Source organism: Parambassis ranga, chromosome 16 (assembly GCF_900634625.1).
Source record: "Parambassis ranga chromosome 16, fParRan2.1, whole genome shotgun sequence".
NCBI lineage: Eukaryota > Metazoa > Chordata > Actinopteri > Ambassidae > Parambassis > Parambassis ranga.
In genome coordinates this window covers 17,585,592-17,598,132 of record NC_041036.1, presented here as the reverse complement: position 1 = coordinate 17,598,132, position 12,541 = coordinate 17,585,592, and the positions used below count along the sequence as shown (strand labels likewise).

The 12,541-nt window shown below is 43.8% G+C and overlaps 1 protein-coding gene across 2 annotated transcripts in view; it reads left to right on the top strand.

Annotated features, from left to right (window-relative positions):
• Nucleotides 1-6,450: 6,450 nt before the first annotated feature.
• The window catches only part of LOC114448360 (mannosyl-oligosaccharide 1,2-alpha-mannosidase IA), a 150,748-nt gene continuing 144,657 nt past the window's right edge, over nucleotides 6,451-12,541 (top strand). Inside the window, exon 1 of one of the 2 annotated variants that reach the window (XM_028425276.1) lies at nucleotides 6,451-8,042. In XM_028425276.1, coding sequence (XP_028281077.1) covers nucleotides 7,488-8,042 — 555 coding nt within the window. In that variant the 5' untranslated portion in view covers nucleotides 6,451-7,487. The remainder of the gene's footprint in view (nucleotides 8,043-12,541) is intronic. The other variant, XM_028425277.1, reaches the window with a different exon arrangement.

Sequence of the window (12,541 nt, the reverse complement as noted above, 5' to 3'; positions counted from 1 at the left end):
CTCCAGTGCAGATAAATGAATAGATACATATCAAAAGCTGATCATTTCCATTGACTACCTGTTGCACTTCATAGTGTTTAGTGCAGTCGTGGCTTAAAGTAGAAGATACAGAGGATTCTATGCAGTATGTTTTTTATAAATCCATTATAATTGGCCTTTAGGGCGGAGTGTGTCACCTCACAGTGAGAGGGCTCTTAGTTTGAATATGGCTGGGGCCTTTCTGTGTGGAGTTTTCTGAGCCTCCTCCCATGTACAAAGGATGTTAGGTTAACTGGGCATTCTAAATTGGTGGGAGGTGTACAGGTTGTTTGTCTCCTTGTGTCTTTTTTTGTCCTGTAATAGACCGATGACCTGTCCCCCATCCATTGACAGCAGGAATAGTTCCCCCCTGACAGGATAAACCGAACTTCCTATGAGGATTCCCAACATCACAACTCCTAAAAGACAGTAAAAAAAAATACTTATGCAAAGAATAAATGTACTTAAATTAGATCAACAGCATGAAACTGTGCTCCGGCTTCCTCCCAAGTCCTAGAAACCTTCTTGTTAGGTCAATTGGTCACTCTAAATCGCCTGTAGGTGTATGTGTGAGTGTCTTCTCATGTTGCCCTGTGATGGACTGGTGACCTGTCCAGGATGTACCCTGCCTCTCACCCATAGATAGTGTGTGTAGGAATGTGCTAAAGGAGCTATGGATCACCCAGCAGAGCGCTCTTCACCTGCACAGTCTGCAAATGTAGGTACTACTACTGCACACAACACAGTGAACGGCAGTCACACAACGTCCTAAAAGCAATATGCTTTAATATATATGTTGGATTTTAGCTAAAAGTTGCTTTGACTCATACAATCCAATATCAGTCAACTGAACTGCAAAAAAAAAAGGTTTTAAAGATAATGATTTTGAAGGGCTCTGGGGAAGGATGTGTGTATGTGGTCATCACTCGTTCTTCACTTCATCTGATGTCTTTGTTTAGATCAAATCCGTGAAAATTGTCCATCTTAAAATGCAGACAAAATCCAACACACATCCTGTAAGTGACTTCAACAAGTCAGTGGAATACACACATGCTGAACTGCCAGATATTTAATAGTCCTCCCTGCTGCTACAGTACATATTAACATGTGGAGTGTGAAATAAGCCTGAAAGCTTTTCAAATGGATTGGTCTGAGAGTATTTATGTCTAGATGCGGTTAAATCACTGTGTCTAATTCGTCTGGGGTCCCATCGTTGTGGAGCCAATTAAACTGGACTGTTCTTTTGCTCCTGTTTGCTCTTTATATACTATTTGTTTTCGAACCCTCGGTCTCCTCTGATTACACAGAGGAACAGAGACGTTTGTGTGTCTGCCAGCTCTCTGTGATTGACAGGGAGTAGTAGTGCAGTAGTCTTTTAGTGACCTGCACACTCACTTCATAACGTGTAATGTTTGCTATTGTCTGTGCCAATGCAGTGACTATAAATGCACCCATCACTCTCTGTATGTAGCACACACTCCTGCCTGCAGGTGGCACTGTTTAACCACACATTTACAGAGCTCCCAAACAGATGCTGCCTTTACCTTTGTAATTTCACCGTGGTAATATAGTTTGTAGCATGAAACCTGCCTGTTGGGAGGGGAGGCGGGAGTCGGGCTTTTCTGTGGTCCCATTCCATCAGCTTAATGGTGTGTTTGCTATTGCATTCCCTCTCATTTACATGGTCCATATACCCCGTCTAATGTATAGCTAATTGTTGTGTTGGCAGTAAAAAACCCTGAACCGCCACACGCTGATGTTCCTCACTGTTGAATGTTCTGATTTTTTTTTTTCTTTTCTTTTTTTTTTAGCAGCGGCTCGCGCTGCTTGTGCTTTGGAAATATTTTGTTACACAACAAGAAGTGTTTTGATCATGAGTCTGCTGGAGAAGTGTCACCGGAGGGCCGCGTGCAGCACACTGCAGTTTGCTGTTTGTTTTTGTCTATAAAAGGAACAGACAAATATAACTGCAGAGAGGCAATAATGCTGGGCTTACTGTTCCGCTGATACTATTTGCACTGATGGCTGACATGAGCTGGATTCCATTTATGTTGGACCAGAGAAGCACCATGAGGGTCAGACCCTGAGCTGCCATCCACGGTGGACAGAGCATCATGTACTATATTTAAGACCAATTTTGTGTTGTTTTACACTTGGGTGTGTTTATGCTGCTTTCAGGTGATCAGGCCTTAATGGGTTTCTTCACATTTGGTTAAAAACATTCACTCAGCACCAATTTGACTGCATGAAACATATTTTGTGAAAGTGATATTTCTGGAATGTGGAGACAGAAAATATCAGGTAAGATGAGATGTTGGTTGACAAAGCTCATGGTCACTCTGACATTATGAAGCATGTTTTTGACCATCATAATTCTTGATAGTTCATAGACCAATGAAAAAGGCAGGTGTCTTTAAATTTTGTACATAGTCACCTGGTCACATAGTTAAAAGTCACCGTTGCCATAATTCAAGAATTTACAGGTTTATTGTCATGACAACTTTTAAAAATAATCAAGTGAAGACATTTTGCATCCGAAAGGTCAAAGGTCAGCTTCATTGTTACACCATTGTATTTGCACACTAAACGATTTGAAGACTTGGATTCAAACAAAATGTAATTTGCCAATAATACATAAAGTTATTACAGAGAGCCACATTCAAAAGGGGAGATAAAAAGTACTGTAGTTCAGCAGACTCTATGACGTGATGGTCAAATTTGTTTCTGGATTGAGGTGTCACTTCCTGTCTAGTGACACAGAATTGATTAAAACAGGCTTCCTGCCAACAGTCTTCTTTGTCAGGACTTATATATTTATATATATATATATCTCCCACATCATGCATGCGAGGTCAGCAACCCATCCCCAAAAAGCCCTCTCCTGATATTTATGGCTTGACATCAAGTGCCCTGCCGGGCCATGATTCCCCATGTCAGGGAATGCTTTGCAGCGGTGCTTAAAGAAACAAATAGCAGGCATGGTGACATTATTAATCTGGACGTGCTGGCCCAGGCTGATACATCTCTGCCTGCTGTTTGATGTATTGGAATGAGCAGAACACAGAGATGGACTTTTTCCATTGGCATCTTGTTTGATGAATAAAACATCAGGGTTAGGAAAGAATTGAATTTTTGAATACTAGAGCAGAAGTAGTCATGGCTCACAGGATGTATCACAGTGTGTGTGTGTGACGTTTGGCAGAGACGGGCATCTGTTTAAGCCATATCTCGAACACTTCACAGGTCATAATGTGATCCTAATTGCAAGTGATTATCCAGTTAACTGGCTTTTTACTTTGAGAGCAAAAAAAAAAAAAAAAAAGTTTCTTACGACACATCTCTCCTCTGGTCATTATCAACATGCCAATTAGGAAAGCACAAAATCGCTGCCTCTGCTCTCTAATGCATTCAGTTTGTGGAACTGATAAGCCACCAAGTCCGTCTGATAACAAAAACCCTGCTGAGCAATGCATCCTTATTAACCACATGCAAACAACATCACATGCAGAGCCACATTTCCCTCGCCGTGCCTATAAATTATGTTTGTACGTGAAGGATAGAAGTGTCGGCGTGCTCGGCTCTAAGCCGATGAGGATGCTGTGTGTGTCATTACGAGTCCAAAAACACCATTTAGACAAAAAGAAGACACACAAAAGCACACAATGACCTGCCTTTGTGGATGTGTGCTCAAACCATTTATTTTTACTTTCTATAAAAGATTCTGCTTTGGTTCCACCCTCCTTTCCTGTTGGTAATACTGAGAGTGTGTGCCCTCTCCTATCTATCCTTGTGATAAAGTAGGCTGTCAGTGGCCGGCGCAGCTTCATGCAACCTCGATGCCTGGACTCAAGTTTAACTCAGCGTTTGGAGAAACACTGTCTTGATGCGTCTATTAAGTTATCGTCAAAAGAGCAATATGTTATTTTGTCAGTAGCAGCAGCATAAACATATCAATAATCCACTTAAATACACAACCAGCAGCTTCTATATACTGTATCTTACATGTGTGCACAGGAGAATGTGAAACACCACCACTAACTATGTCTGCTGAATTTAATGAATAAATCTATTGCATCAATATTGTACTACCTAATGGCAGAACAGTCATATTGATCGCATTATATGGTAGGTGCAGCTATTTAAAGTGTCCGCAGTAGTGCGTAAAATGCATAAAATTTCAGCTTCATTATACTCAGACGCTGAGCCATCACAAAGCCGGTCTCTCTGACTACAAATTGTCCTTTTGTCAGTGATGAAGCCCATAAAATGCTTCATAGATTTACCGACTCTCAGAGGAAATGCTCTTGGATCAAAAACTAAAAAGGCTAATTCAACAGTTCTGTCTTCTTTTCTACTCCTCCCTCTGTTCTGTAAATTACAGACAAGCAGCAGTCTGCTTAAATCAGGGTTGCAGTGAAAGATCGCTTAATGTGGGGTCAAATTCAGTACAAATTACCTTAAAATTGCCTTGTCCCACTGTATGCACCTGACAATGATTTAAAAAAAAAAAGAGCCTCCGGATTTTAATGCGTCAGATGTTAATAGGAGCTTATTAAGTGTGCAGGCAGAGCTTACCAGGAAATGATAAAACATGACAATTTTACCTGTAAGGAAGAAAAGCACCCACCTTTATATTATTTCAGCAACAGAGAAAGAATGATGTACAAAGATCTGTGGTTAAAAGGTTCATCAGACAGTCATGATTTTTATTATTTGTTTTATTTCAAAGCTATCCTACAGCAACTCTCAGACAGCAGAACGAGCATGGCCCACGTATAGCACTGAGGGCTGGGTTTTTTTAATTGACCAATATTAAAACAGATTAGCGCCTTTGTTTTCTCATTCCTGCTTTCAGGAGCATTAGCTGAATAGTGCTGCACAGGCTCTTCAGTAATGGCCGACCCATTCGCCCATCTATCTTCTTTAATTCGGAGAAAACACTGTGTTTACAATGCAGCGTCTTTCTTGCTTATGTCAACATAATGTAAGCACAATCCTGCAAAACAAATCAAGGTGGCAAAGTCAGACCATATATCAATGTCATGATTCCACTAAAGATAAAATTAAGCATCAAAGTTTGACTCATGGTCAACTTGAGTCAGAGAGTTTAGAACTTTTTACCTTCTGATGTGAGGAAGTTCTAGAGGAGGTACCTATACCTACTGCTGAAAGATAAGTTTGACTATTTATAATGGTTACCTTGGATACCATTAGTCCTTTATCTAGGCTACTGTAAGCCACTATGATAAATGCCCTGTGAATTATACCATTAGCATTTTGACAGGTCAAATTTGTTTAAAAACCTGAGTGATAACAACAAACCCTTGTCAATGCATCAGACAGCCAGCGTTTATATGTGGGCCCCACATGGGTTCGGAGTGGGCAGCCATTATGGGTCCCAGGTGGGTTTGTCTGCAGGTTCCATGGTGGCCCCACATGGGTTCGGAGTGGGCAGCCATTATGGGTCCCAGGTGGGTTTGTCTGCAGGTTCCATGGTGGCCCCACATGGGTTTGCCCATATGAACTCTGAGTCTAACCCACCTGGGACTCATAATGGCTGCCCACTCCGAACCCATGTGGGGCCTAATAATCGCTGGCTTCCGGAAGCCATTTTTAATCCTCATGGTGGCTTTGAAAGGCTAAGTGACTAACAAAAACCCAAAAGAAACAAAACATTACAAAACAAAGACAAACAACCCCCTCAGGTGTTTTCACAGCACTCCTTGTTGTTATATTTATAAATAATGTGTCTTTAGTGGTGGCTGATCTTTATATTACCAAATATTACAAAGAAGGAACCGTGGTAATCTAATTTTTGTTTTGATCACAACAAAAAGAGACACGAACAACAGGTGCGTCACTTCCTGTTAGCGGTCGCGGACATTCGCATTTATGCTAACTTCGCTTCGTATTTTTGTTTCAGCGCTAAACAAACACTCCTCCGTGAAAAGAAACATGTCGTCAAATATTTTAATGGATTCAACAAACTTTTATCTTCAAGTCTAAATGTTTGTTCGCTTGTCACGACACGCAAACAGTGTAAGTTTATAAACAAAACATTCCCCCACACTGCCGAGGTCTTAAACAACAACAAAAACTGCGTCACCTCCTCCAAAAAAATGAAAATGTGAGTAATTATTCGCACTTTATTATTTTCTGTTATCCGCGGATTAACCCCACTCTATTCCTCGGCAGTGTGGATGGAGCCAGTCAGACCTCCTCTGCTCCTCTTGTCCAAGCGGCTCAAACAGCTTAACTGTGTTTTGATAAGCCGCTGTGAGTATCCGTCAAGAAATCCGAGCAGCCCACTGCACTGCCGAGCAGCGGACCATTCCGTCCCCCCCACTACCTCTTCCTCACCCAGCCCACTCTTTATGTTACATTTCCAGCCCCTCTCCTCTCGGTTTTTTTTACGCAAGCAGGCGGACGTCCACGGCACGGCGACACAAGTGCGCACTACAAGAGAGGGAGAGAGAGGGAGAGAGAGGCAAGGCAGGCGGACGACAGCGGGTACCGGAGTGACGACGCGGCGGCGTGCGTGCCTGTCTATCTTTGTTGGGAACCGGCGGACTGGATGGTGGATTTGTTTATTCCACGGATTTGGATCGGAAGCTAGGATAACTTCACACGGGACAGAACCCGCCTTCTTTCATGTCATCCGGCGATTTGTTTCACCCGGCGTGTTGACGCCAGTGGAAACAGGAGTCGGTGAAGAGGGGGGGTGAAAACGGAGGCTTGCCGTCCGGAGGAGCGCATTTGACAGATAGGCGACATGAATATACACGCGTTTCCGTCCACCAGCTGCACAGGATAGATACAAACAAAGCGGCGTGTGCGGGATTAAATGTGATTCCGACCGCTTGTGATGCAGCAGCAGCGGCAGCAGCAGCAGCAGCGTGGGTCTGTATGAACGGAGACGAGGAAAAGATGCTCTGCTGTTCGCTTGAGGTTTTGCACCGTAGGGCAGCGCGTTATTGACGATTTGGACGGCGTGGATAATAATGCAGCGACTCACAACTTTGTTCAAAGGCCCGGCGGACCGCGAACTGTTTGATTGTTGCCTGTAACAAAACAAAAGTGTATTTATTTTCATCCGGGCGTGTGTGACAGTAATCCTGTTGTTCTTGAACACGCTTCAGTATAAACGCCAGTTGCCATTTATCTGTGCTGTTTTGAACATCTGCATTTTAAATCTGCAGGCTGTTTATGGCACTGATTGCGCTTAACAGATAAATCCTCTGGGAAATGCTCGCTATATTTTACATGTAGGCAGGCCTAACCTTCGCTTATGCAGATCCGATCGATAGCGAGATAAAGACAGCTCTGGCAAGCTGTTTGTGCCACTCTGCCAGTGTCACGGGTGGGTGTGTTTGAAGTCCCGCATATCTAGTTTTTACGCAAGCCCAAAGGCAGCACACAGGCTGTCAGTGTAGTCTCCACCGTAACGCAGCGTCTCAAGAAAAGTTTCAATGGTTTTCCGAAAGTTGCCCGGTGTGTCGGCATCGGGCATGGGTCTGCGCCTGTCCCAGAAATTCGTCTTTCTGCTCTTTCTCTCGGGTTTGGTAACATTGTGCTTTGGGGCCCTCTTCTTTTTACCGGACTCTGTCCGACTAAAACGCATTTTTCTGTCCAAGACAGAGATCCAGCCAGTCACTGTCGGCTCCGGGTCAGAGAACGATGCCAGGGAACACTTAAAAAGACCCAACAAGGACCAGGAGCATCCGAAGGCCATGACCCCGGCCAAAGGAGACAACAAGCTGAAAAGTCTGAGCCGCAAACCCTCGGTCTCTCAGGAGGGGACCGAGGAGCGGCTCGCTGCGGGCAAAGCGCATGAGGATTTGACTCTGTCCAGGTCGAAACCGGAGTCCGCCTCGGAGAGAGCCACCTCCACTGACCACGGTGCCAACTCGGATACTTTCAATTACCTGAAGTTTAAGAGTTGCCTCCTGAAACCCCCGCTGGGAAGAGACAACGGTAAACCTGGGGACCCCAAGACCAACGAGCGCCGGGAGAGAGTCAAAGAGGTAAGGATGTGACCCTGCAGGTGTTTCATGTGTCATAAAGTTAAAAGGTGGATAGCTGACACAGAGAGTCGTGGAAGTATAACAATGACGAAGTTTTATTATAGGAAGTTCACACAGAAAGGGGAATTTAGAGGTGAATTGAGGACAGGGGTTTTTTCTTTTATTTTGTATTGTTTCCTCATAGACTAAGAAGTCATGGGTGTGTGTGTTCATATGGTGATAACACAGCAGATGAATATCAGCCACATAAAATACAGGCATGTACACGAGAGAAGTCATTACATTTCTGGTTTTGAATTTGATTAGTCAGATCTAGGTATGACAATAAAGCTGTCCCTCCATAGAAGCAGAACTGACTGCCAAGCAGCTGTCACATAGGCAAAATAAATCCCTTTTAGTCATGTCGGTGGGCCTTTCTCTATGAATTCCTCTTTAATTTCTATTAATGAAGACAGTGAGTAATGAATGAACAGTGCTAATGTTTAATTATAACAACACTGTGTGCTGCAATTTTGCAAGAAAGCGAAAAAAAATTGCAGATTTTGCATCTTGTAAGTTCTTTCACGATGTATTTTTAAAGCCTTTGTGCATTTATAAATGCGATTTAGCAAATGGTGCTTAAATCACATTCTGTCAGGTCACTGTGAATGACAAAACATCCAGCAGCGCTGCATCTCCCTCACACAATCGCCTGCAAATGATGTGACTGTGTGCAGTGACTCTTTGGCCAGGAGCTCTCCAAGCTGTGTGCCAGCCTTTGTTGAGCCCTGTGGGTCCAATAAGGGCTCCAGAGTGGGAGCGTCTGTGGATCACACATCTGTACCCACTCAAGGCAACTGAGGAGGAGGAGGGGGAGGAGTGTCGTAGGGCAGCCATTGGCCAGCGTGTACAGATGGGTTTCAGAGTCTAGGCATGTGATATAGATAAGTCCTGTTGTCACTCTCACTTCCAGCCTGGTGTCACCCTCTCACGCTGCTCGCATGCCTCTCATACCTGGAGGTGATACGGTACATGATGACTGAAGTGTCAGAGGACAGGAGGGTTATTTGCCCCTCGTGCACTGACTCACAGCTTCCCTTTTTTATGCTCTCTCTCACTCTCTCTCACTCTCTCGCTTCATGAAGCGGATGTCAGTGTGACTTTGCTTGCCCGGCCTGTTCAGCTGAGCTCTGCAAAACTGTTGCCTCGCGGTCATAGTTGTCGAGGGGAAAAGTTATTTTCCACCATACCATTCTCATCCAATTAGTGCGGCTTAATATTAATTGTGAATGAACAGCAAATGCAGAGACAAATTCACTTTACACTACATGATTCTGGGTTATTTTGCACATCGTAAATGTGTGTGTTCATGGCTACTTTACACCTTCTGAAGTCTGCTCAGAGTGTTGCAGGGAGCTCACTGGGGCGTATTTACAGCTGCAAAACTATGAAAACTGACAATAATGAGACACGTTTTGAGAGTTGTAGTTCTGGATAATATAATGGAAGCTGTCTATATAGTTGATGCAGCACGAGAACCAACAGAAACTGCTTGGAGTTCACAGGATGAACATATTGTGCTTATTTCATGTGTGACCAACTAGCAGATGCTAAAAGAAATTACAGTTATTGAAAATAAGAAAACTACACTGACACACTCATGCTGTAATCCCTGCAGTAGTTTTGCATCGCTTGTGCTAGGATACTAAATATTGTATTTGTCATTGTCAGTCTGCTAGTGTTGTGGTCTATAAACAAAGCAGCTCTGTAAAAGCAGTCTCTTTTTTCCCACTGTGATGGAATGCAGAGGGAGGCTGTCCCCCCTCCCAAAGCCAACAACAAGGGTCTGGTGGAGCCCGTTGAGTGCTTTAATGCCCAAACTGTGAATGGGCATCTATCTTTTTTTTGTGTTTTTCAACTGCCAACAACTAGAAAGCAGACTCCCCACCTTCTTCCTCTGTGTGTTCATGCTCTGCCAAGACAGGGTAAAACAACGGACAATGGCTGTCGGATCACAAATATTTAAAAGCAGCCCACTTGTAGCTAGAGACCCTCCAGGAGACCAGCAGATTGTGCCAAAGTCACCCATGTGCTGTATAGCTGTTCCAGAAACTCCCTGCTAATAGATAGTACATTCTCCTCCAAAAGTCCCAAGCAGGGCGAAGAGTAATTTTCAAACAGCCTCCTATTTGTAATTCTGTGATGTTATGGCTCACTGAGTCGCTTGCATGGCCATGTTGCTGCCTCATTGGCTCTGGTATAAAAAGTTAGACAGCAGAGCTCCCGCTACAAAAATGCGCGCCTGGAGCAACAGGAGGGTGTTGTTTGTGCATGCACATTTTGTTGCTGATGTCCTTTCAGTAAGGTCGGAACTTGGAGTACAGTACTAAAATACCAGATGCAGAGTGCAGAAGGAGCGTATCCAAACAAACACAACCACAGAGAAAAGAGGACATCAGACGGAACGATGGGAGCTCATAGGGCTGAGTCTCAGTATCTCTCTCCTCTGTCGGTCTCCAGAGCATCACATGCACGAAAAAGATGAAGTGTGCAGTAAAAGGCAGACTGAATAAAGACCGAGATTTGCTCTCTCTGACGTCTGCTTAATGTTTAACACAGATATGCTGCTGCAGTCAAACGAGCACTTTTGCTTGTGGAATCTGGAATGCGTTCTAACACGCAGCATTTGAAATGGGAGAAGGTAACACAGGAAGGAGATGGAGCTGACAGCTACAAGAGCACTGCAGCGAGAGGAGTGACCCGCTGCAGCCTCTTGTGATCGAGCCTCCTCAAGTGGAGCAAATGAATGTCCTTAGGGCTTCTTTGTCCTGGGTGTATTGGCTAACAGTCTGTTTTCAACCAACTGCATGTAAGCTTTGTGGATGAATGTAGAGTTTGACAAAAACGTGTTGTCACCATGCTTATTAAACCTAGGCCACCTGCATTGCAGTGTAACAACAATTAAATGAGGCATATCTGTTGAGGTGAGTTTAATGGTCAGCTGTGTGTGTGTGTAATGCAAAATAATAAGCAATATTTAAAGAAATTGATGTTTCTCTTTTTATGTTTTTGTTTTATTCATTTTGAACTCAGCAGAAATCTTGCTCTTCAAAATTCACAGCTATAAGTAGATTTATTTATGACTTCACATGCCAGTGTCTCAGCGAGGTCAGAGGTCAAGTTCACCTGAAGAGCAGAAACTAATGAGCAGATGTAGTTGAAAGCCCTTCTGGTGAAATCTGACCTTAACATCAGGGGATGTTTCCCTCCACACTGTGCCAGATTTAGATGTTATTTGCTCTTGAGATTGGAAATGTATCTACCACGTCACACACAAACAGACACAGACACATCCACACACACACAAAGCCTCAGAAACAGACAAGCTTGTAGCTGGACCTGAAATCCCCTTACAGCACTAATGACCACTGAGCTGGGTGACCGTTTGAATAAAATGCTGCTGTTAAGCTGGTGCCTCCTGGCCAGCTCTGAGCACTGTGACCTCCCTCCACCCCTCATTCCCCTGCTGTCTCCTGCTACGAGTCAGGTGTGCCAAACAACCTTCAGTCTGCGCCAGGAAAATGGCCGCCCACTGAGCATGGAAGAAAGAAACGGAAGAGGAACAAAGTCTTAAGAAAAGGCTTACTCTCTGCTTGTGTTCCCATGGAGCTGGAACGATTGTGCTTTTCCTTTCCTCTGTGGATGCTGTGCAAATGTCAGCGGCTGGTGTTTTAGTATGTGAGCCCATCGTTGTCTTTGGCCTGTTTGTGTGTGGGAGTGAGCTGCTGGGCCCGCTGGATATTGATATATTGTGCAAGTCAATGGCAGCTGAGGCAGATATTATCAACCTGGTTGTGTTGCTGGGCATCAATGCAGGCATTCCCTGCCATACGAGAGATATTTTCAGACACTTTTGTATGAGCTAAATTTACATAGACAGTCAGTGTGTTTCCTACCCCAGGCTTCTTACAGTAATTGTTATAGTTGGGTAACTTCCCAAGTTGTTAACACTATGAGCAGCCAACAATGCATGGACAGCTGGCGTTACCTCTTCTAATGGGTTTGTTCTTGTCGTATTCAAGCTCATTGCTCTCTATAGTGATCAGATCTCCTCATTACACAGAAGACTGCAGTGAACCCATCATCAACCACAGTGTAGAGATATATGTTCGCTTCCAGTGTACTCACTGGTGTATGCCGCTCTTTGCTGGGCTGCCTTAAGCAATTTCCCCATTGTGGGACTAATAAAGGTTTCTCAATTTAATTTAATTATGTGCACAACACAGTGGAATTAATTACATTGTGACTTTAAACCACTTTTGGTTTCCTTTTTCGACTAAAACTGACAGCTGCTGCAGCTGGATTCACAGACTGTATATGAAACCCATATGAAAAGCACAATGTTGAAATGTACTAAAACCCAAACTAAGCTGTACTGACTGCAGAACACACATTTTAAACACGGATTATGTTGAGTGTGGCATTTTGTGGTCTGTTATTTCTGAAGTATAGACGATATA